This window comes from Girardinichthys multiradiatus, chromosome 8 (assembly GCF_021462225.1).
Source record: "Girardinichthys multiradiatus isolate DD_20200921_A chromosome 8, DD_fGirMul_XY1, whole genome shotgun sequence".
Classification (NCBI taxonomy): Eukaryota; Metazoa; Chordata; class Actinopteri; order Cyprinodontiformes; family Goodeidae; genus Girardinichthys; species Girardinichthys multiradiatus.
Window position 1 is genome coordinate 8,859,018 of NC_061801.1, and position 24,984 is coordinate 8,884,001.

Consider the following 24,984-nt stretch of genomic DNA (forward strand, 5'->3'; position numbering starts at 1 on the left):
AATTCATATTCCGTTTTAAAAGGTAACCTTGTTTATGCCGTCTAAAATATGGCAACAAATAATGTTGGGAATCTAAAAGAAAACAGGACAACATAAAACCCTTAGAATTTCTATTGGACTGTTCAGGAATATACAGCACATAAAAAACAGTGACATTTTACACCATGTTGGCGTCTGTAAAATACTTGTTTGTGTAGATGTTACATATAAAACATTACACCAACAATTAGAGTCATCACTTAAAAAGTACACAACATATAGAGTCTTCTACGAATCATTTTCCCACTGGGAGTGTAAACCTCTATACCTTTAGTTGTTTTAATTGGCAGAAAAATAAAATGTAGCACACATAAAAGCTAGATTTGTTTTATGGTACACATACGTCAGAAGGAAACCTCTGATTAGTATTTACAGAGACTAGTGCCAACTGCTCGTTGCATCATTATGAAGATTCAATATGATCCAAACTTGTGCTTTAGAACAGAACATGTCCAAAGGTTGCCGCTACAGGAGTTCAATTTAAGCAAACAGTTTTCCATTTTATGAGATCTGCTTATTGACCTTCGACCTTCAGTGAAAAGCTAAAGCTGGCTTCTTTTTATTTTAGCTCAGCTAGAACAGAGTGGACGACAAGCCTCTGTCCTTCAATATAAAACTAGTTTCTGACACAAATATTTAGGACTGGTTAAAAAAAAAAAAAAAACATTGTTTAAAACAAGATAAGGACCTCCCTTTTACAAAAGTTAATATTTAGGAAAGACAGAGGCTAACTGTTCCCGTTTTGATACTTTTGGCCAAGTTATTCTGATGATTCGTATTGTACCTACATATGAAGGTACAATATGGACAACGTTTAAATCAGCAATGCTTTTATGTAATAGCTAACCAGTTACTTTGTATATATTTGTGCTTTTTGATGCATTTATACTTAGCCTGCCCACTGAGCTATAGACCAAATTTAATAACTGAGGCTACATAGACGTCATTTAAACATGAGTCTGTGCTAGTTTATACCATTTAAACGTAGATATTTTGTTAATGTTTGAATAATCCTGAATTTCTTGGTCTAAATGGGGTCAGAGCTTAGAGGTTTATGCTGGATAGTTATATGTATCACAATTTAGATCTCGTAATTTATTTTTGTCTATTTGAGAGCTGTTTTAATTTTCTACAAAGTTTCTAAGTTTATACTTAATGTGTGAACAAAGACAAATTCCTTGTTTATGTACACAATCCTGTCCAATAAAGCTCATTCTGAAAAATGAAGACATATTTACATATTTGTACTATACTGGCAAATGGAAATAAAAAGCATCTTTATTCAGAATGTCAAACATTGGAGCTTAACTGGGTATCACAAGGGCCAAAATTCACTTAGTTTTCATTAAAGACCAATGTCTGTTCCACTTGAACAATAGTTTCCAACCAGAACCACAACCATCTTTGTGATCAAACTGCTTGTAAGACCGCCATGATTTGGATTTGACAGAAGATTTCCAGTTGAGGAACAATATTTTACTAGTATTTGTATTTGTAGCATTTCTACATTTTGTAGTGACATAAAAACCATGAGAAGTACACATAAATCATCCCGGACTCATTATTTGCAGACCACATTGTGTGGTTGTGTAAGCAATGTGATAAGGATATTGTGCTGAGCCTTGTTTTTTCATTTGTCAGTCTTGGTTAATCTAAATTTAGACCTCTAATAAATGTTGAAAAATCAAATTTAGATACAAAAAAATTTTCATTTAAATTAAAGACATTTAAATTTTAGCCTACATATTTATGGACCATTTAGATATTTTTTAGGTGTATTTTCAACAGAAAAAAAAAGTAGTGTTTAGCTAAAATCGTTTCTGTTCTGACATACATACACTGTAGCTAACCATCATGTTTATGGTGCATTATTTCTACATCGTAGGTATCTGTGTTTAGCTGAGCCAAGTTAAGAAGCATGAAGGTTGATGTTAAAATGAGTAAATCTACTGACAGTACTTTTGCGTAGTAAAAAGGAAAGAGTATCTTGAATATGTTCCAGCTCTGAAAGTGAACAAGCATGATAACCAAAATGTCAACCCTTATCTTTGAAGCGCCGGGTAAAAACTGTAGAAAAGTCTGTCTGTCCTATCAAAATAAAAGCTTCACAACTGTAGAGCCTAATGTTGCAGCTTTTTTTTAAATGCCAAATAAAGTAGAGAGTGCAATACTAAGCTAGTAGGCAAGGTCCGTCCCCTATACTACAGCAGTCCTACTACAGGCATCAGTGCTAGCTTATTTCCCTATGAGAATGATCACTGGCTATTAAAAGATCAGGAGATAAATAACATGCATCTTCATCATCATCTACGGCAAGTCTCCTGTAAGTTCCCCCAGCATTATATTAGCCTATCAACACATAGGATGGACAAAACGCAGAAATGTTCATCCCTGACCCTGAACACAGAAACTGCTAAAACGAGTGTTGGATTGAGGAGCTGTGGGCTAACTTGAAATCTCAACTTTAAGCAAGCTTTAGCAAAAAGCTCCCCTGAAAGCTCTCACAGAAATGTAAAGGATTTAAAAATCCATGGCACCAGCTTTCAGAAATGTACTGTGTGATTTTGATTAAAAGCTCATTTAAGGATATGATGAAGGAAAACAGCTTCATACATAAACTGTGCAGACTGAAGTCAACTTCCGCCTGAGTGAAACTTCATGGTTTTTTTTTGGATCTCAGAGCCATCGTGGAGATCTGGAAAATAATCTGGAAACTCAGGAGGAGCTGGGATATCGGCTCTGGAAGAGGTCTGTATCGACGCCTTGATCTTCCAGAGGTCAGGAATAGAACATTACCCATTTTACCCAATAAGACAATTTCCATTAGGTACCATTCAGTGTGACATTGTCCAAAGTTGTGATGTTTTAATAAACATTGCAAAAAATAAACAACTGTTAATAAAAAATATATAATTGAAATAGTAATAAAACTCATAGCTTTAAAAAAAACAGTGAAAATCTGTGCTTAGAGAATACATAAATTTACGAGAGGATCACTAATATTTGGATCAGAAATTGCAGTACAAAGTTTTATTTAGTTGATAAAGTTGTAATATTTCCAAACTAATAAAATGTTTCAAAATACGCATTATTAAAAAGCCTGATTTGGTACATGATGCCTTCCAAAGAATTCATACTCATTACATTTTTCCACATTTTCTCCTGTTACAACCAAACCTCTTCACTTTGAGGCACCAAAATAAAATTCTATTCAACAAATTGTCTTTGGAAATAAAATCAATTTCTTTAAAAATTATTTTGGACTCATCTTCCTTCACTCCGATGCCCCAAAATAAAATCCAGTCCAACTAATTGCCTTCAGACGTCCCCTAAACAGTAAAAAGAGTCCATCTTGAATCTCAGTAAAAATAAAGCTCTTCAGCTCCAGGGGCTGGTAAGAGAACATTAAGGTTTGTGGTTGTAACGTGACAAAATTGCAACAGTTGACACATTTCTAAATTAGGTTTCCCCTTTTCCCTAAATCCCTGTGGCTTTTCCTTAAACACTTTGTGACTTTTTTTGCTCCAATTTGTGTTTCAAAAAGAGTTTTTATATAAATTTCATTTTTCGGATTTAAGATTTTCACACTGAATTACTGCTGCTTTCTTGGACCAAAATTTCAAAATTTCCCTTTATAATGGAATTAGATTTAAAAGAAATTTATTTTAAGGTTTTTTTTATATTCTGTTTATTACAGATGTGAAAAATGGTTTTACCTTCCTCACCCTCATTTAAGCTGGAACAACGGCTTATCTAATAAAACTGAGCATAAATCATTAGTTGAATGTATTGTGTGGCAGTGTTGCTCATTATAACTTATTTAGGAACCCGCTTTAGGAAACAGAGAAGAGCGCAGACCTTCATTTTCCCTTCAGTTTTAACTGTGCTCCATTTAGCTGCATCACTTTGTTGCCAAAAACAAAAGTCAAACAAACACGCATGGAAAATCACTTTCACTTATAAAAACATCTAAACATGTAAAAAAACTACAAGTGCAGAAAGCGAATTCCGTTTGATATAAACATCAATATTGCACCAAAGAAGCATATTTGGACAAGCATTCTGCATCGCAATCAGAACACTTTGTTTTCAGATAATGGGTAAGTTAGGACGGTGGATAACCAGTTCTACGCCTCATTACAGTATAAAAATACATTATGGAAAATCTGTTGGATTTAGTTGAGCAGGAGTGTAAGAAGTGCATCAGGAGACAGAGTAAAAGAGAAGCAGAGGATTAAACAGCATTAGAAGGTCTGGTCATCGTTACATGACTCTGTGGCGTGTCCGAAGGCCTCGCAGATGTCACAGTAGGGCCTCTCGTCAGCCGGGTTGCCGTGGTAGGTGGTGTGAGGTACGGAGTCGGGGCTCTGAGCCTGGGTGGGACAGTCCTCTGTGTCGTGGAGGTCAAAGCAGTCGCAGATATCGCAGAACAGACGAGGGGTTGCCTTCTTCTCACGCTTTAGTGCTGCTTCATCAAACCTATAAAAGAGTAAATTAGGTTCAGTTCAGATACATTTTGTCTTCAGTTAGCAGTAACTTTATACAAGATTTATGATTGACTGTTTTTAAAATGGTGTCTCCCTCCACCACTTATACAGGCATGTACTACCTAACAACTGTCTGATTAGTGTCACTTCAACAGATACAACCAACGACGTTCCTCGCGTTAAAATAAAGTCCAGGTTGGGTAGGTTTCTTGTTACATCCCCTCACTGAGAGAATATTTTCCATTTATGTGTCCACTTTTCTGTGAAGATTTTCTTTGAAAGATTTCTTGAGACTCCTCCTGGGTCAGAACCTTTATTTTCACTTTTACTAAGTTCCGCTTTGAGCTTACCAGCAAAATTAGGAGGTATAGTTTTTAATTCGTAATAAAAACAATAGAGACATGCTGGAAATGTTTTCTTTTTGATAATTCACTGTCTCAACACCCGTCCATTGCACATTTCTTGCATCATATTTGGTCATGAATAAATTATATTTAAATGATTGATTCCTTTAACTGATGTTCTACTAGCTGTGCATATGTGCAGCCTCCCAGCCAGCCTTTTTTTTTTTTTTACCCGTCTGTGCTGTTGTTTCCGTTGAACTCAGCCAAGGCCAGCTTCTTCAACTTGATTTTAAGCTCCTCATTCTTCCTCTGTAGGTCCACAATTACGCTGTTCAGGAAGTTGATCTGATGGCGTCAAACACATTAGATTGTTATTGAAATGACACTTCATAATATGGAACAAAGACCAACAAAAACAGACAGACATTTCAGCAGTGTTTAAGTATTTGCAGACAGCCTCACCTGCCCCTCAGCGAACTCTTTCTCTTCTCTCAGCTGCTGCAGGACAACATCACCTGCAAGAGCATCCAAAAAAAAAACCAGACATGTCAGCACATACATGCAGTATTTATCTGCCGTCAAACTCTCATCAGAGGCCGATAAGAAACATTTCCTCACTTGATGGGGGAGCCTCCTTGTCCTCTCCATTTGAGGCTTGGGTTCCCATCAGCCTTTGTTCTAGACTGTGAACACGACTCTGCAGCTGAACTTTGTCCTTCTCTAACGTCTCTACAGCAGACTGCAGTGTCTTGGCCATGGCATTTTCTCCACGCAGTACGGTAATCTGCAAAGACAGAGTAGATTCTACAGACCTGTGTTGGAAAAAGACTGAAAGGTAGGATTGTAATGCAAGTACCTCGTTCCTCAGAGTTTCTAGTTCTCTGTCTTTGTCTGAGATTAAAGCCCCCATGGATTTCTGAAGATCTACATCCCCCTTCATGTCTTGATTTAAAGCTGCTTCTCTGTAGAGAAAAACATATTTTTTACAACATATGTTAATCCTGAAGCCTCAATAAACCCCAACCAAAAATGATCATTAATTCTGAGAAAGAACATTGATAAAGGATTTCACCGTGAACTGCTGTAAAACTACAGTATGCAAGCTATGATTGGTACATATGTTACGTGATTAACTGCAACTAAACAGTTCTGATTTAACTAATTATCTTCAAAAGTCACATAATTAGCACAATCTAAGTGTCACGTGATCTGTCAGTATGAACACACCTTTTCTGAAAGGCCCCAGAGGCTGCGAAACCGCTAAGCAAGCATGAAGTCAGGTTGGGGTTATAAAAAAATTACAAATCTTTCATGGTCTCCCAGAGCACCATCAAATCCATCATCTTCAAATAAAAAGGACATGGTATCACAACAAACCTGCCAAGAGAGGCTCGCCCACCAAAACTCACAGACCGGGCGAGGAGAGCACTAATCAGAGAGGCAGCTGAGACCAAAGGTTACCTTGAAGGAGTTGCAGAGTTCAACAGCAGAGACTGAAGTATCTGTCCATAGGACCACAAAAGCTGTTCACTTCATAGAGCTGGGCTTTATGGAAGAGTGGTCAGAAAAAATCGTTGGTGGTAAAAATAAGAAAGCACAGTTTGAGTTTGTCAAAAGGCACGTGCGTGACTCCTCAAATGTATGGAGGATGGTGCTCTGGTCAGATGAGACTAAAATTGACGTTTTCAGCCACCAATGAGAACAATATGTCTGGAGCAAACCCAACTCATCCCATCACCTTAAGAACACCGTCCCCACAGTGACGCATGGAGGTGGCAGCATCATGCTGTGGGGAAATATTTCAGTAGCAAAGACCGAGAAACTGGTCTGTGTCGAGGGAAAGATGGATGGTGCAAAAATCAGGGATATTATTGAGCAAAACCTGTCTGACTGCCTGTGAGTTGAGACTTGGATGGAGGTTCGCCTTCCATCAGGACAATCACCTGAAGCATACTGCTAAAGCAATACTAGTGGTTTAAGGGGGGAAATCTAAATGTGTTGGAATGGTCTAGTCAAAGCCTACACCTCAATCCATTTGAGAATCTGTGGTTAGACTAGATCTCTATTCACAAGTGAAAACCATCCAACATGAAGGAATTGAAGCAGTTTTGCTTTTAAGAATGGACAAAAATCCCAGTGGCAAGATGTGACAAGCTCATAGAGACAAAGTACTGACTTTAAATTAAACCGCAAAATCCAAAGAATGGAAGATTTTTAACCCAAGATATAGTGATTTAATCATGCCGTTCTTCTGCTTTTACAACTTGACAGATTCGCTATTTGTATGTTCCTGTGACTGTTCACTTTTTCCAAAAGAAAAAAATGTGGTATTGTCCCTCACAATACCAGTGTTGGAGAACATATAACGATCTGGTAATATTGGGATGTCATGAACAAAAAGCCAACATCTTATACTTCCACATAAACATTAGGGTGCATTAATACAGTTAGAAAGCTGTATCTCAAGTAAGGAAATGGGTTGATATGTTAGTAAGAGTGTTCAGCTCTCACCCAAATCTGTTAATACTAGATAATCTGAAAAAACAAGAGTGCATGTACAAGTTTCTGCACTCTGCTTCCGGTTGTTACAAATGACTGATCTTTATTGCTTGCCTATGAAGTTAGTGTAGTTTATTTTGTAATACTGAGGTTAAATACAGCATTGAACATAAAGTATGATCTGTTTACATCAGCATTGCATTTCTGTCTGAATTCAAAGCCAACAAACGTATCGGTTCTGAGTCAGGCTCTAAGCTAACCTGAGACCAGCTAACATTCCACAAACATCTCAGTTCTAGTCATCCAAACAAGTCAATATAAAAGCAAGTTGTCTCTTTGAATCAACATCCACCTGAATAGACGCTCTGCCTCCCCATCTGTTATTTCTGCTCTGATTGTGGCTTCATCATTTTCCTCTGGCCGATACCACAGTACCGCCAGCTCGTCTTGCACATCTCTGCCTGACTTCATCTGTTTCACTCAGATCTTAAACTACATACTCGGCCCTGTTTTTAATCTCCCCCCACATTATAAAACGTTCACTTTCAACCTCAAGTGCTACTGTTTAGAAGCCAAAGATGCTGTTTAAATCCTCTGAATAGAAATAATAAGTTTGTTTCTCAATGATGTTTACTGCTGCTTTGCTTTTAGAACTAGAAGCAGCTTAAAATAGGAACAAACAATAGCCCAATGAAAACAGGAAGAAAAAAAGATCAAAGACTCCACAAATAGCTTTTGACTTTTTCACCTGAAACCAGAGAAAAGTTATCTTTTTCAAAAGAAATCAATTCTTAATCATTGTTTAAAATCTCAGGTGAATGATTTTTCTCTGTTAAAAGTATATATTCACAAGTATACCTCCATTACTAGACAACCATTTGTATATATTTGGTTTTTTCAATTATGTCCCACATTTCAAATCCAGCATCAATATTTCTTTTCTTCCTTTAGATTTCATGGGTACAGTCTTAAATGTTACACTATGCAGACGATACGCAGGTATAACTGTAGCACAAATGTTAGGAGTATGGGATGCATAGCTTTACCTGTGATACTTATTTCTACACACTGAGCTCTTTTGATAAATATGCTGTAGCCCAAAAATATTCTGCTTATTTTTTTTCCTATAATCTTGATATCACATCGAACTTTTTGCATCAGACGCACAATTTCAGGTAGTTGAAAGGCCAGAAAATGTACAAATGGTTTTGTAACAAAGAATGGTCCCGGGAATTTAAATGTGAGATGAAGGTTTAAGGGCTGACAGCTGCCGTTACAAAATACTGTGCTTTCTGATCACTTCCTAGTACTATACAGTTAACCCTAAAAGTGTTAATATCCCTGGAAGATTTAGAATTTAAATTATTCTCATTAAACCAAGAAGTTTGTTTCTAATTTGAAATGAGAAATGCTTCTCTCAATAGATAATAAAATAATCTAAAATATGTTTCTAGTAAAAAAAAAAGCTTCTCTACAATCAACTGCATTTCATTAAAAATGGCATGTGGAAAATTATTCACGCTCTACTCAACAATAAATGGAAAATTCCTTATCGCCATTACAGTAAGCAAATCCTTGTTGTAATTGACAACAAGCGTTTCGCATGTTTCCACTAGTATCTCGATAATTTCTCCCTGGTGATGAGCTCCATGTCTTTGAGGTTTACAGGCCTCCTTGCCATCACCCTAATCTAACCCTCCACAAATTCTCTATCAGATTCAAGTCGGATCTCTAGATGGGCAACATTACTTTAAACATAAATCTGCCAGGGTTATGAATAACTTTGGGCTTAGCTGTAGGTATTTACATTCATACACATATTACACAGTAAAAAAAACAAAAAAAAACCCATCTTGACAACATGCTATTCCTCATGTGTCCTTTCTTTCAAAGTTCATCAGTTCTGTGAACATAGCTGAAGCCCTGTCCACAAAAAAAGACCAATATTTTGCTAAAGAGCTTTCTGTTGCAGGTGCGGCTCCCATTCACAAGCTAACCTAGATTTCCAAAGTGGAGATTTTTAACAACCGTGTTTCTAGTGCACCTGTGCACTGGATATCCAGAGCTTAATAGGAAAGATTAAATAGAACCCGACTGCACATGCCCTGCTATGCATTATCTGCTAGAAACCAAAGAGGTCAAGCTGGTTTTAAAGAAAATATCTTTTTAAGCTTTTCCCCACATCTGTCTTGTTTTTTTTCTGACTGTGTTTCCAATAAACATCAAATGTAAGTTTACAAAATGATGACCGAAAGCAACAGATAAACTCGGACAGGATTTGCTACTTGTTAAATAATAATTGTTTAGGAAGACTCTTTAGCCTTGCAATGCTTTAGCCATGGTCGGGAATTTATTTAAGGTTTACTTTTTATCAGTATACTCTTGGGCTACTTTATTAGGTACACCTTTTGTAACAGCTCTTCAATCAGCAAATCACAACGCAGCAACATAAAGGCATTTATGCATCAAGACATAAGGGAAGTTCTTTGCTGAAAGAACAAATAGAGAATCAGAATGGGGAAGAAAAGGGATTTAAGTGACTCTGAACATGGTTGTTGAGGCCAGACGGGCTGGTCTGAGTATTTCAGAAACAGCTGATCTACTAGACCTTTTTAACACAGCTATCTCTTGGGTTCACAGAGAAAGGTCCAGAGAGGGAGTCATGTCAACCAAAATGTGTTATTGTTGTAAGAGGTCAAAGGGCTAAACAGAAAGGCAGCAGTGGTTCAAATAATCCCTCATTACAACAACGGCTTGCACAATAGAAATCTCTAAATGCAGAACACACCAAACCTGAAAGCTGGTGGGCAACAGCAGCAGAAGACAACACCTGCTGCCAATCCTGTCAGCTAGGAACAGGAAAGTGAGCCTACAATTCACAAAGGCTCCCCAAACTGGATAATGACAGACCAGAAAAAGATTTTCTGGTTTGATGGTTGTTGATTTCAGCTGCAACATTTATGCTAAGTTCACACTGCAGGTCTTAATGCTCAAATCCGATTCTGATTTTTTTGTATGGTCGTTCACATTACTTTAAAAATGTTGTGGCTCCAAACTGACCCGCGTGCACATAAGATCAATAAGTACGTCATTAAGCACAGCACAACAGTAAACACGGAGAAATAGGTGCTATGGTTTAAGTGCCCAACAGAAGCCATTTATTGTGTCAGCGGGTGCTGTTTGGGAAACACATGAATAAAAGGAGAGTGAAACTCTTTATTGTTCCGTTTTAGGGATATCCGATTGTCAATTCAGGCCAACAAACTGTTTGGATGTGGAGACAGCCAGCAATGGTGGGGCAGGGATGTTAACAACTTTACAGAGACCAATTTTATTCAGAACTTTATCATGTTGAAGGCAACTTTTCATCATGTTCGGGTCTCTCCTCTCAACTTGTAAAAGATCAGATACGAGTCGGCTTCAGGACCACATATGTGGCTCAAATGTGACTTGATAAACTCAGATATGGGCCAGATCTGAGCGTTCGCACTGATACCCCTCCCCCCAAAAAAATCTGATTTTGCCCACATTTGCCTGCAGTGTGAACGGGTCCTAGGGTCAGTACAGTCAGAACTATTGCTATATACTGTTGATAATTTGGCTGGCAGTGGTGGTGTGGTGATGTGGGGTACCCTTTGTAACAACTGAGCATCTTTTAAATTTCATAGCCAATCTCAGTATTATTGCTGACCATATGACAGTGGTCACATGACCTATATGACCGCTGTGTACCCATCTTTCACAATGTCAAAAAGGTCAAATTATCTCAAACTGGTTTCTTGAACACAATGAGTATTCCAATGATCCAAAGATCCAAAGTCACCAGATCTCAACCACATAGAGCCCCTTTTGGATGTGATGGAATTGGAGATTTAGATATGCAGCCAACAAATCTGCAGCAGCGGTGTGAAGCTGTCGTGTTAATATGGACCAGAATCTCCGAGAGATGTTTGTGACACTTTCTTGAATCTATGCCAAAGAAGGCCTGAAGGACATAAATGTGCCATCCCAGTAGTAGGAAGGCATGCCTCGGGGTCGGTGAGTGCAGGTATAAGCATTTTCAAAATGAATATCAAAAACTGTATTGATGCAAACCTTTTTTCAAAAAGAAAGGAAATATCTGAAGTAGTATATCTGAGGCCTGAATGAACAGCAGAGGTGAATCATAAGGCAGATAGGTAACCAACCATCTTATAGCAAATTAGCTGCCTATTATTTCACTAGTCCCAGTTATTGGATTCAGATGACTTGTTTTTCTTCCTAATAATAAAAATCTGCAAGAACATCCAACATTTCACTCTTTATAAACAAAGATCTTAAATGAATTCCCAATTCCACAAACCTTAAGAAAATAATATTGTATGCATACCCACTATAGATGCTCCCTCAGCAGCGAAAGACCACTTCAAAATGTGCAAAAGAATATGCAAACCAAAAGTAGAGTAAACAGTCTAAATCAGCTATTCGCTGTGCGTTACAAAGACATTCAGCTCTATAAACACAAAGTAAATTATAATAGAGACATTCTGCCCCTGACAATAACTACAAAACAATTTACACCATTTGCAAATTTAAACAGACATTTAGCACCTCAATGCTTAATTTGAATATCTGGAAGTGAATGAATAAATCAATAAATATACATGCTTACCTGGTCTTCATGTCTAACTGTTGAATGTTGCGGTCCTCATTGAGCTGCGGGTCAAACACACACAAATATAGAGGTTTCTAAATAGAGGCTAAAGCCGTTTCAGCTTGAGGAGTTTAGTCACAGCAGGGGCTCAAACCTCCCAACGCCAAAACCCATTTATCAAAGCTCCATGTCTGGCTAAACAAAGCCCAGATCTATAACAGGATAGAGAGAACCGCTTACATGAGATGGAATTTGGGGAAAGGTCATTACCTCATCAAGATGCTGAGACTTCTGGGAGGTCAGCTTCAGCTCCTCACTGAGAGGGAACAGACAGAAAACAGGAGAGATGATACATTTATGTGCTACACCAGAAACAGGACAGCCAGCTTTATGTGATATCTGTGTCATCGTTGATGTGCTACAGATGTTCACATCCGTTCAGATCTCTAATACGCACACACACGCTAAACATAACCAGCTATATACCTTCAACGGTTCTAATACCAAGGCATCTGGTTACGTGTAGAGTTGTGAAAAAATTAAGATAACCCATTACATTTTCAGTTCTATCAATATAAATTTTCAGCAATCAATGTCTAATCTTTTTTTTAGTTTTCTCTAGAAAATAAATGATTGAATTGAACCTAAACAACACAAATAGCCGTCTCTTACTTTACCAACAGATATCAACAAAAATATGTTCTCACCTGAGGAAAAAGTAAGAACACCCCACCTCCTTATCACTAGGCTTACCTACTGGAGCTAAAATACATTTGGTGGGACGCTTCTTGGAGCCATCTACCAGTCTCTAAGGTAAGTCTGTCCCACTCCTCACTTCCAGCTGAGAGATGTTCTTAATTTCCTGCCAGTCATAGTGGATTTACTGGTATGTTGTGGGTCACTGTAATCTTTTTTTTTTTCACAGACGATCTCACAATTTCCTTAGACACCCTCTAGTAGAAGTTTTGGCGGATTATATGATGCTAAGCTGGCCAGTTACTGGTACAGCAAAGAATTCCCAAAGCACGGCACTTCCAGCTCTATACTTCATAGTTGGTATGAGCTTCTTTTCCTGGAATGCTGTTCTTGGTTTATACCAAACATGTCCTCTGCTCTGGTGTGGAGATAATTCAGCTTTAGGCTAATCCATCCAAGGAACATTGTTTCACATGTCCTGGTCTTTGTCTACGTTCGTTCTGGCAAATGCAAGTCTGGCCTTCATGTTTTTTTTTAGGAAGCAAAGGTTTCCTCTTTACACACCTCTAGTGAGAGTTGAACTTCTTACAGTCTCTTTCTGATTGTGCAGGCATGCATTTTCATATCAACTGTAGCAAGAGCCTGCTGTACATCCTATGGAGCAGAGTGTGAAGGTTCAATTAGCAGGATAAGAGCACAATTTTGCTCAAAATATTGAAATGCACACAACATTATGGGTGACATACCAGAGTTCAAAAGAGGACAAATTGTTGATGCACGTCTTGCTGGCGCATCTGTGACCAAGACAGCAAGTCTTTGTGATGTATCAAGAGCCACGGTATCCAGGGTAATGTCAGCATACCACCAAGAAGGACGAACCACATCCAACAGGATTAATTGTGGACGCAAGAGGAAGCTGTCTGAAAGGGATGTTCGGGTGCTAACCCGGATTGTATCCAAAAAACATAAAACCACGGCTGCCCAAATCACGGCAGAATTAAATGTGCACCTCAACTCTCCTGTTTCCACCAGAACTGTCCGTCGGGAGCTCCACAGGGTCAATATACACGGCCGGGCTGCTATAGCCAAACCTTTGGTCACTCATGCCAATGCCAAATGTCGGTTTCAATGGTGCAAGGAGCGCAAATCTTGGGCTGTGGACAATGTGAAACATGTATTGTTCTCTGATGAGTCCACCTTTACTGTTTTCCCCACATCCGGGAGAGTTACGGTGTGGAGAAGCCCCAAAGAAGCGTACCAACCAGACTGTTGCATGCCCAGAGTAAAGCATGGGGGTGGATCAGTGATGGTTTGGGCGGCCATATCATGGCATTCCCTTGGCCCAATACTTGTGCTAGATGGGACTACGGCAAAGGACTACCGAACCATTCTTGAGGACCATGTGCATCCAATGGTTCAAACATTGTATCCTGAAGGCGGTGCCGTGTATCAGGATGACAATGCACCAATACACACAGCAAGACTGGTGAAAGATTGGTTTGATGAACATGAAAGTGAAGTTGAACATCTCCCATGGCCTGCACAGTCACCAGATCTAAATATTATTGAGCCACTTTGGGGTGTTTTGGAGGAGCGAGTCAGGAAACGTTTTCATCCACCAGTATCACGTAGTGACCTGGCCACTATCCTGCAAGAAGAATGGCTTAAAATCCCTCTGACCACTGTGCGGGACTTGTATATGTCATTCCCAAGACGAATTGACGCTGTATTGGCAAAGTCATTCTTCTGTGAAATCAAACTGTCCACTTAGGAAGCAACACTGATTGACAATCAATTTCACATGCTGTTTTGTAAATGGAATAGACAACAGGGGGAAATCTTTGGCGATTAGCAAGACACCCTCAATAAAGGAGTGGTTCAATTCAATTCAATTCAGTTTTATTTATAAATTCACAACACATGTTGTCTCAAGGCACTTCACAACAGTCAGGTACATACATTCCAATTAATCCTAACCATTGAAGAGTGCAGTCAGAGTTAGTTATTTATTCAAATTGGATAAAAAGTTTTTCTGTCTAAGGAAACCCAGCAGATTGCATCCAGTCAGTAACTTGCAGCATTCACTCCTCCCGGATGAGCATGTAGAGAGTGGACAGTCACTGGCGTTGACTTTGCAGCAATCCCTCATACTGAGCACGTATGTAGCGACAGCGGAGAGGAAAAACTCCCTTTTAACAGGAAGAAACCTCCAGCAGAACCAGAACCAGGCTCAGTGTGAGCGGTCATCTGCCACGACCGACTGGGGATTTGAGAGAACAGAGCAGAGACACAAAGAGAACAAGGAAGCACTGATCCAGGAGTACGTTCTATGGGAAGGAAAAGTAAATGTTAATGGATGTAGCTCCTCCAGTCGTTTCACCTAGAAAGAAAGAACAGATAAACTCAGAGTCAGTTTTCAAGGTTAGAGTCTGAAAGAGAGCACATAGAGTTAGTTACAGTTAAGCTCAGTCAATCGTCATGTCTAGGAGAGAGAAAGGGTTAAACACTAAAAGACAGGACTATGTGGATCATCGGTAGAGGGTGAGCATTAAGTTGTTGCCAGCAGAAGCTCGGACGATTCCCCTCTCCAGAAAGGTGTCACAGGTAGACACAGAGCCAGGCCAGGTGTAGCTTCTAGGAAGAGAAAAGAGAAAACAAAGTTAAAAGCTGAAATAACAGCAAATAATGCAAAACTGGAGCGTAGTGTGAGAATGTAGCGAAGAGGGTTAAAGTGGTCATTATGTCCTCCAGCAGCCTAAGCCTATAGCAGCATAACTACACAGATAGTTTCAGTTCAGATTATTTAGTTAAACGGCGCTTATTTACAACAATGTCGTCTCAAGGAACCCCACAAAGGGTCCCACTGATGGTCATTGTTATACTAAAAACCACAAGGACTGGGATACATCTCTCTGTCAGACTGATTATAACCATTGGAAAAGAGAAGGGGTCATACAGGTAGCAGAAATGGAGGGTGTGTTTGCACCTCAACCATAACTGAGCCGGTTTAGGCTAAACCTGACTCCCCCTTACTCCATCCAACAGGGAGGGAGGAAGGCTCCCTCCCTGATAACCTAAGCCACTCTAACTATACGTTTTACCAAAAAGGAAAGTTTTAAGCCTAGCCTTAAAAGTAAACAGGGTGTCTGCCACACGGACCAAAACCGGAGCTGGTTCCACAGGAGAGGAGCCTGATAACTAAAGGATCTGCCTCCCATTCTACTTCTAGAGAATCTAGGAACCACCAATAAACCTGCAGTCTGAGAACAAAGTGCCCAGTTAGGAACAAATGGAACAATCAGATCTCTGATGTATGATGGAGCTAGATCATTAGGGGCTTTATATGTGAGGAGGAGAATTTTAAATTCTATTCTGGATTTAACAGGGAGCCAATGAAGGGAAGCTAAAATAGGAGAAATTTGATCTCTCTTTTTAATTTTCATCAGAACTCTTGCTGCAGCATTTTGAATCAGCTGAAGGCTTTTAACTGCATTTTGTGGACATCCTGATAGTAACGAATTACAATAGTCCAACCTTGAAGTAACAAATGCATGGACTAGTTTTTCAGCGTCACTCCTGGTTAGGATATTTCTAATTTAGGCAATGTTCCGGAGGTGAAAGAAGGAAATCCTAGAAACCTGTTTAATATGGGATTTAAATGACATGTCCTGGTCAAAAATAACACCAAGGTTTTTTACTTTATTACCGGAGGTCAATTTAATGCCATCCAGGTTAAGTGATTGACTGAGCAGTTTCTTTTTTAGACTCCGGTCCAAAGACGACAACTTCTGTCTTGTCTGAATTTAGAAGCAAAAAATTTAAAGTCATCCAAGTTTTTATATCTTCAAGACATGCTTGTAGTCTATCTAACTGGTTGGGCTCATCAGGATTCATGGATAAGTAAAGCTGAGCATCATCAGCGTAGGAAGCATATATATAGTAAAGAGAAGTGGCCCAAGTACTGAACCCTGTGCTACTCCACAATTAACCCTGGAGTTTAAAGATGATTTATCATTTACATGAACAAACTGGAATCTGTCAGACAAATAAGATTTAAACCAGCCTAGCGCTGTTCCCCTGATCCCTACAGCATATTCCAGCCTTTTTAAGAGAATATTATGGTTGACTGTATCAAATGCAGCACTGAGATCTAATGGACAAGTACAGACACAAGTCCATTATCTGAGGCCATAAGAATATCATTAGTGACTTTCAGCAGAGCTGTTTCAGTGCTATGATGAGCTCTGAAACCTGACTGAAACTCCTCAAACAGGTCATTGCTGTGTAAATGCTCACACATTTGATTAGCAACTATTTTCTCAAGAATTTTAGTTAAGAATGGAAGATTGGAAATAGGTCTGTAATTTTTCAAGTCGTTTCAATCACGCGAAGGTTTCTTAATTAAAGGTTTAATTACAGCTACCTTAAAAGCTTGAGGTACATATCCATTTACTAAAGATAGATTAATCATATCTAAAATGGGGCTGGTAATCAGAGGGAACACTTCCTTAAATAATTTGGTTGGGATTGGGTCTAACATACAAGTTGAAGGTTTAGATGAAGCTAATATTTCTGATAACTCGGGAAGCTCCACAGGATCAAAACAGTCCAAACACAAATCAGGTTCTGCGGTTATTTCCAATGTTGTCTCACTTGCTGAGGATAAAGTAATCACCTTCGGGAGTATGTCAAAGATTTTATTTTTAGTAGAATCAATTTTATTTAAGAAGAATCCCATAAAGTCATGACTGCTAAGGGAATGGATGGCTCAACAGAGCTATGACTCTGTGTAAGTTTAGCAACTGTAATAAAGAGAAACCTAGGATTATTCTTGTTCTCTTCTATTAATGATGAGAAATAAGCTGTTCCGGGTTGGCGAAGTGTCTTTTTATACAACAGTAGGCTATTTTTCCAGATTAAGTAGGAATCCTCTAGGTGTGTAGAGCGCCATTTTCTCTCCAATTTTCTAACATTGTGCTTTAATGTATGCAGCTCTGAATTAAACCAAGGAGCCTGCCTCCTATGAATGATTATCTTCTTTTTCAAGGGGGCTGCATTGTCTAATGCATCACAGAATGGTGAAGAAACACTATGAACAAAAGAATCAATTTGTGAAGGGGCAGAAACAGAATTATTGCCCTCCACTGTGTTTTTCTGTGATAATGAGGAAATTAAAAGTGGAACAGATTCTTTAAAGGTTGTTACAACATTGTCTGATAATGACCTACTATAATGAAATTTTCTTTCAGGTGTGGAGTACTCGGTTAAATTAAACTCAAAGGTTATTAAAAAATGGTCAGACAGGACAGAGTTATGAGAAAATATTATGTCTTTACACTCAATGCCATATGTCAGCACAAGGCCCAGAGAAAGAAGACAAAGGTGGGTAGGTTTGTTAATGTTTTGAGCAAAGCCAATTGAGTCTAAGATAGCATTAAATGCTATATTTAGGATATCACTTTCAGCGTCAACATGAATGTTAAAATCCCCCACTATAATAACTTTATCTGTATTTAACACTAAATCAGATAAAAGGTCTGAAAACTGATCTAAAAATTGAGAGTAAGGGCCTGGTGGACAGTACAAAACAACAAACAGAAGTGGTTTTAGTGCTTTGCAATTTGGATGAGGAAAACTAAGGATTAAATATTCAAAAGAGTTGTAGCTATTGATTGGTCTGGGACTGTCCAGGAATTGGCGGGTGCTTTAGTCCAGGTCTGGGAGGAGATCCCTCAGTAAACCATCCGCCGTCTCATCAGGAGCATGCCCAGGTGTTGTAGGGAGGTCATACAGGCACGTGGAGGCCACACACAATACTGAGCCTCATTTTGACTTGTTTTAAGGACATTACATCAAAGTTGGATCAGCCTCTAGTGTGTTTTTACACTTTCATTTTGTGTGTGACTCCAAATCCAGGCCTCCATTGGTTAATAAACTTGATTTCCATTGATGATGTTTGTGTGATTTTGTTGTCAGCACATTCAACTTTGTACAGAACAAAGTATTCAATGAGAATATTTCATTCATTCAGATCTAGGATGTGTTATTTGAGTGTTCCCTTTATTTTTTTGAGCAGTGTATATATATATATATATATATATATATATATATACATATCTAAATATGTAAAAAAACAAAAAAAACAATAGCACAACTGTATATCAATTTCAAGCAAATATTTCTGTAAACACAAACATTTATCAAAGCTACTATGTGGAGAATGTGCATTGGCAACTACAAGGTCAGCATGAGGATGGTGGCAGTTTTCATGGTGGCAATGTAATGCAAATATTACACTAGAAGAATGATAATAGAAATGCGATTTCATTGTAATTAAGTTTTAATCATGATTTGATAAGCAGCATTAGCCTAGAAGAAACAAGAAAGCACAGCTGTACGTACATTTGTGAAACATTATACTATTTAACAAAAGTAACAAAGACAAAATTGAATCAGAGAATGCAAAGTTCAAACTATATTCAGAGCATGTGATTCACTTTGGACTGACACAGCATAAAACGTAGTTTCGTCTGTGAATGCAAATATCCGCATATTTTCAGATACTGGAACCAAACGATTTCCTGTGCAAACTGAGATTTGTTCCCATGTGGATCACTCTTTGAATTTGTGTCAACGGAAGATCACAGAAGCTACGCGCAACTAATAACATGTTCTGGGTGCCATCTGGGTGAAATATCTAGCTGCATGCTGTTTAATCACATTCATCACGGCCCTACAGAACCCAGTGATTTAACACAACAGGCAGCAGGCAGACTTGGAAGGGAAGTGCACCGTGCTAAATATGTTTTTCCAAGCTCTGTAATAGGCTATCCATCCTGCATCCAAACAGACTCTGACAGATAAATCAAATTTAACCTAGTATCTAGTTACTGTGATAATTGTGAGATCTAATACCCTGCACTTCTCCTTTTGAGGTGAGAAGTGCAGCCTCTTCTTCTTGGTCATGAAAGGTTGAACAAAGCACTAATCACTTCATAATCAATCCGGCTGACATGCCGGCAGAGCACAAGATGCATTGCTCACAAATTTTAGATTCCTCTAGGACAACAGAGAGAAAATCAAATAAAATCGTTCTAAACCAGAAGTCAGCAACCTTTGCAATCCAAAGGGACATTTTTGTCACAATGCCCAAATGGCCCTTCAAAAAATGATAACTTATCAAGCTTTATGGAACCTACAATTTAAATTTGTTTTAGAGTTAAATAACTGCAGTTTTACTTTTATTTTCAGTTTTAAATCAAATAGCAAACCTTTACAGAAGTAAAATGCAGTTATCAAGGAAATCAAGGAAAACAAGCACCAATTTGCAGCCTAATTACAAATAAATATCATTGTCCCATTAGTGTCATTCTAATGGGGGAATTCTATGAGAATATGGCATTAAAACATCTTCATGACCTTTGTATTTTAAAAAGTTACTAAGGGCCACTGTCAAGGGTCAAAACAGCAACATGCAGCTCCAGAGTTTTACTTTGCAGACCCCTACCTCAACAAAGAAAATGTTGTTTTTTGCATAAACAGGCCTTTATAAAAGGTCTCTAATGTATTTTGTCTTGGATTGGAACGATCATACTCTAATTTAACCAGTTAGGGTGTCAATACAGACAGGCTGTCTTACTTTCTCCTCTTGAGTTATTCTCAACAGATCTATTTATCTAGATCTATCTGCCAGTAATATTACTGATTGACACATTATGTCAGATTTAGCTTTGCCAGTATGTGCAATAATTAAACCAGCTTTTAACCTTATGGAATGCAGTGTAGAAAAATGAGCTTGGGGAATAGGGAGAAATGTTGTCGTGGCATTATCTAGTGGAGCAATCTAGCAATAATCCATATGCAAATCTGCTCTCATTGCATTAGTGCTCACCATGCCATTAATGGGTTGCGGAATTACATGGTTTGCAAACTAATCTATAGAATACATAGGGAGTAAATACTTCTTCTTTCACACCACCAATATCTTTTTTAGGTATGTTCCACTAGAAGAGTAACAGTTGGTTTTTATATCTTCACCTCAGCAATGGCACTCCACAGGGCTGTGTGCTGAGTCCCCTACTCTTCACTGCAGTCTGAGTACAGGTGCCAGATAAGTATTAGTTCTAGTCTTGTAAAACCCCCTCTACCTTCCAGATCTAGGCATCCACTTCTGGGATGGCCTTATCTAAAGCACCAACACTCTTATTTAGAAGGCACAGCAAAGCTACATTTTCTGACAATACTCAGGAAGCCCAACTCAAACTGAAACTGGTCCTGTTTTATCATGGTTGACCATAATGGGCATTCTGACCATTTGTATCAGTTTATGGCTCTCCAGCTGCACCGCTGCTGAACAGTAGGAGCTCAGATGAACCATCAATACTGGTTAACCCTTGTGTGATGTACATATTGTTTGTGATTTTTAATGCCTCACAATCAAACAATTAATTAAAATCATGATATGAGTGGAAACAAATTTACAATTAATTACATTAATTGTATAATCTTTCCTTCAGTAAATAATGAAAATGGGTCCCACAGACTGGAACACCACACAAGGGTTAAAGAATCTTTTACCTAGAGGTTTCATAAGAGCCTACATCCTAAAAGAGCAGTCCCCCCGAAGTCATCCCTTGTTTGAACTGCTCCCATCATTCAGCTTTCGGTGAGATTCTAAGCAACATGTCAACCATTTATGATCCAAAGAGTCCATATTATCTGCCAAGAGATCATAACCTGGGTTACCAAAACAAAAATGAATGACAGTTTGGTTAACATTTCTCATAACACATACAGGAGTATTTTTGCCCCCTAATGATAGTACCAGAACAGGCATGGGCCGGTTAAAAAAATTAAGATATTCAGAAATTTTAAAGTTAGTTTGAAAGCCACAACATGTTTCTTTATACCGATTCTACAGTTTAAAGATGTTTTCATGAAATGCCAGAGAAAGTACTGGAACTGATCCAGGAGTACTTTCTATGGGAATGAATAAAAGGTTTTTCTGACTGGTTGAAGCATAGAATATCTTAGTACTGCATTTCTCCTACATGTTGCTGCACAGTGCACACTGTCAGCTGGCTAAAAGTTTAAAAAAAAAATATGGGACTTATTCAAAAAACGTTGACCTGCAAAAAGCGCAGACAGTCATGACGTGGAAACTAAAGGACCACCACCCATCATTCTGATTAAATTAACACTGTTTTAAAGCCATCGTTGGAAAGCTATGAGCATCATGTCTGTAAAGCAGCCAAATGCAGGCTGGCTACCTGAGCAGATGGCCTGACTAGATACCAGCTAATATCCAAGCAGAAAAGCAAAAGGTGATAACATTCTGAGGAGTAAGAATATAAAAATGATTACCAAATTAGGCTGTTGTTTGTTTAATAATTATGTTTGAGTTTATATGACAGAATCATTTTTAGTCATTATACAGTACGAACCTCACAGCAGCGCATGTCTATAGCAGAAGCCACTGTAACCTAGACATGTAGCCGTAACACACGCTGATGCAGCTGTAAACAGGGTCACCCACTGAGGCAGCTACACAACTTGTTTTAAGGATATTGTGCTGGGCTGTAGAACCGCTGTCCTTTTAATTGTGCTCAGTTCTGTTTCTTATTCGCAAAATTATAGACAATGTGTTAAAGTACATGTAACTATCCTAAGAATTGACAGGCAGCTTTCTGATGCACTTTGGACGAGGGATGAGCATGTATTGTATTGTTTATCATCATGAAAAATGTTTTATTGTGAAATTAACTGTGATTTATTGTTGTCAACATAAATTGAAACTAATGATGTCTGAAAACCCCAAAAATTGAGAGCATCAATAAATATCAATACATTTGGAATTATGGTAAAAGGCAGTTGCTGTGTGAAGTTTAATAAAAATCACATTTCTTTATGTAACTGGTGTCCTGATGAAGCCAATTTTAAAAATGGTATGTTTTTTTAAAGCAGTATTTGTGTTTGTGGGACTTTGACTGCAGTGACATGCAGTCATAGCCAGAGATGTTGCCTAAAAAAAGACTCCAGGATGAGCATTTAGCGACAGTGGACAGTCACTGGCGTTGACTTTGCAGCAATCCCTCATACTGAGCATGCATGTAGCGACAGTGGAGAGGAAAACTCCCTTTTAACAAGAAGAAACCTCCAGCAGAACCAGGTTCAGTGTGAACGGCCATCTGCCACAACCGACTGGGGGTTTGAGAGAACAGAGCAGAGACACAAAGAGAACAAGGAAGCACTGATCCAGGAGTACTTTCTATGGGAATGAAAAGTCGTTTCATCTAGAAAGAAAGAACAGATAAACTCTGAGCCAGTTTTCAAGTTTAGAGTATGAGAGAGAGCATATACAGTTAGTCACAGTAAACACTCAGTCAGTAGGTATGTCTAGGAGAAAAATAGGGTTAAACACTGAAAGACGGCCAAGTGGATCATCGGTAGAAGGTGAGCATTAAGTTGTTGGCAGAAGAAGCTTGGACGATGCCTCCCTCCAGGAAGGTGTCACAGGTAGATACAGAGTCAGGCCAAGTGTAGCTTCTAGGAAGCTACATCCGGCCTGACTCTAGCACAATAAATAACACAAAATACTGTGATAAAATTTAAAGTCCATATTGCCCACCCCTACTTTAGATCTCTTATTGCCAGTGTGTCCATCTTCTAATGATAAAACTGCTGAAACACCCAGTTAAAAAAAGATTAACTGTGCACAGCAAAATTTGGCATAAACATATTACCTGCTGGCTTGAACAGGTAGATATTTCAACTTTTCAACTACAGTAACACTAGCAATACACAAACACAAAGAACATGTGAGCTGCAATGCACACAGCTGTTCATTCAGATAGCTCAAAGCCCCATTGTTTCAACACAAAAACACACATGCATAGAAACACACACACACACACACACACACACACACACACACACACTGTGATGGCACAGCCAGAGAAGTGGCTATGCCGGAGCCAGGCGGTCCTAGGAGGAGATAAGTGGTTATATAACAGTGCAGAGAGGAAGGAGGTGCTTTGGAAAAGATGGAGGAACACACTGTTGGGACAAGTCAAGATGGAGGAGGAAGATGGATAGATGTAACACATCATCAGAGACTTAACATGACCTGTCCATTTAAAATATTTCAGTCCCCCTAAAATATTTAGACCTACAAGAAGCTGACTGGATGACACCGCCTTGTTTTTATGCTAGTTTGACAATATGCAGTGTCTCCATCAGATGCTCCTCTTGTAGGACATTTTAAAATTGATGACAGTGAGTTCACCAGTTAGATCAATCTGGAGCTGTGACGTCACAGCTTGGGTTACTGATGACTAAGAAGAGGGTGTGGCAGGATGATGCAAAGTCTCAGAAATACACACATGAGCACACACATACAGGCACATGACAGCTTCACACGAGCAAAAAAATCTAAAAATAAACCTCTGCGTCAGGCTAGAGATCACCACAAACATAACAAGGCAAAGTAAAAATAAATACAATCCAAGGACGCGTGATCAGTCCTGGATCTGAAACCTTTGCCTTTCCAAGCATTGTCAAAGACTTGTCAATGATCTAAATACTGACAAGTATTTTAGGGTTTTATCTATCCACAGCGTTCTTGAAGGATTTTCAAAGATTTTACATAATTCAAACATATCACATCATTCATGGCAATTGTTATGAGTTAGGATGTTAGTCCCCCCAAAATTGAAAAATTAAAATATGTCTTGTTTAACAAAGTACATGTATAACATCAATTTGCTTAATAAAAAAACTTTTTACTTTACACAACACAATGAGAGGAAAGGGGGACTTTTTTGATCAGATATTATGGGGTTGATTCACTTTCCCAATGATTGAATAAGAAAACTGAGGCAATTAAGTAAAGAACCTGATTCTTGTTCATTCACACTTTTTTTTTGGTAATTACCAAAGAGTCTATTTTCCATAAAGTCCTATTTTTCATGAGAAATATATTTAAAAGCTTTGGATTGTATGGTTCCCAAAGTGTGCTTCACAGTGGCACAGTTGGTAGCAAGAAGATCCCAGGTTCAAATATTTCTGCATGGGTTTTTTTTTTTGCGTGGGACTGGTGACTTGTCCAGGGTGTACCCCGCCACTCACCCAATATATGGCAGCTGGAGATAGGAACCAGCTCCACCTTCAACATATTTACTGTTTCTGTGTCATGTACGAATTATTGCATAAATTTGCTTTTACCGTTTTAGTTTTTATTATTTAGTCTGATTGCTGAAGATGATCTCAGACCCAAAACCTGATTGCT

General features: G+C 38.6%; 1 protein-coding gene across 4 annotated transcripts in view; it reads right to left on the reverse strand.

Moving 5' to 3' along the window:
* Positions 1–96: 96 nt before the first annotated feature.
* Positions 97–24,984, reverse strand: part of clip1b (CAP-GLY domain containing linker protein 1b) — a 60,645-nt gene continuing 35,757 nt past the window's right edge. For all 4 annotated transcript variants that reach the window (XM_047372442.1, XM_047372441.1, XM_047372443.1 and 1 more), the window contains 7 exons: positions 12,273–12,318; positions 12,021–12,064; positions 5,727–5,832; positions 5,489–5,654; positions 5,333–5,385; positions 5,103–5,215; positions 97–4,518 (listed from right to left, as the gene is read on the reverse strand). In XM_047372442.1, the coding sequence (XP_047228398.1) occupies positions 4,284–4,518; positions 5,103–5,215; positions 5,333–5,385; positions 5,489–5,654; positions 5,727–5,832; positions 12,021–12,064; positions 12,273–12,318 (763 nt within the window). In that variant the 3' untranslated portion in view covers positions 97–4,283. The remainder of the gene's footprint in view (positions 4,519–5,102; positions 5,216–5,332; positions 5,386–5,488; positions 5,655–5,726; positions 5,833–12,020; positions 12,065–12,272; positions 12,319–24,984) is intronic.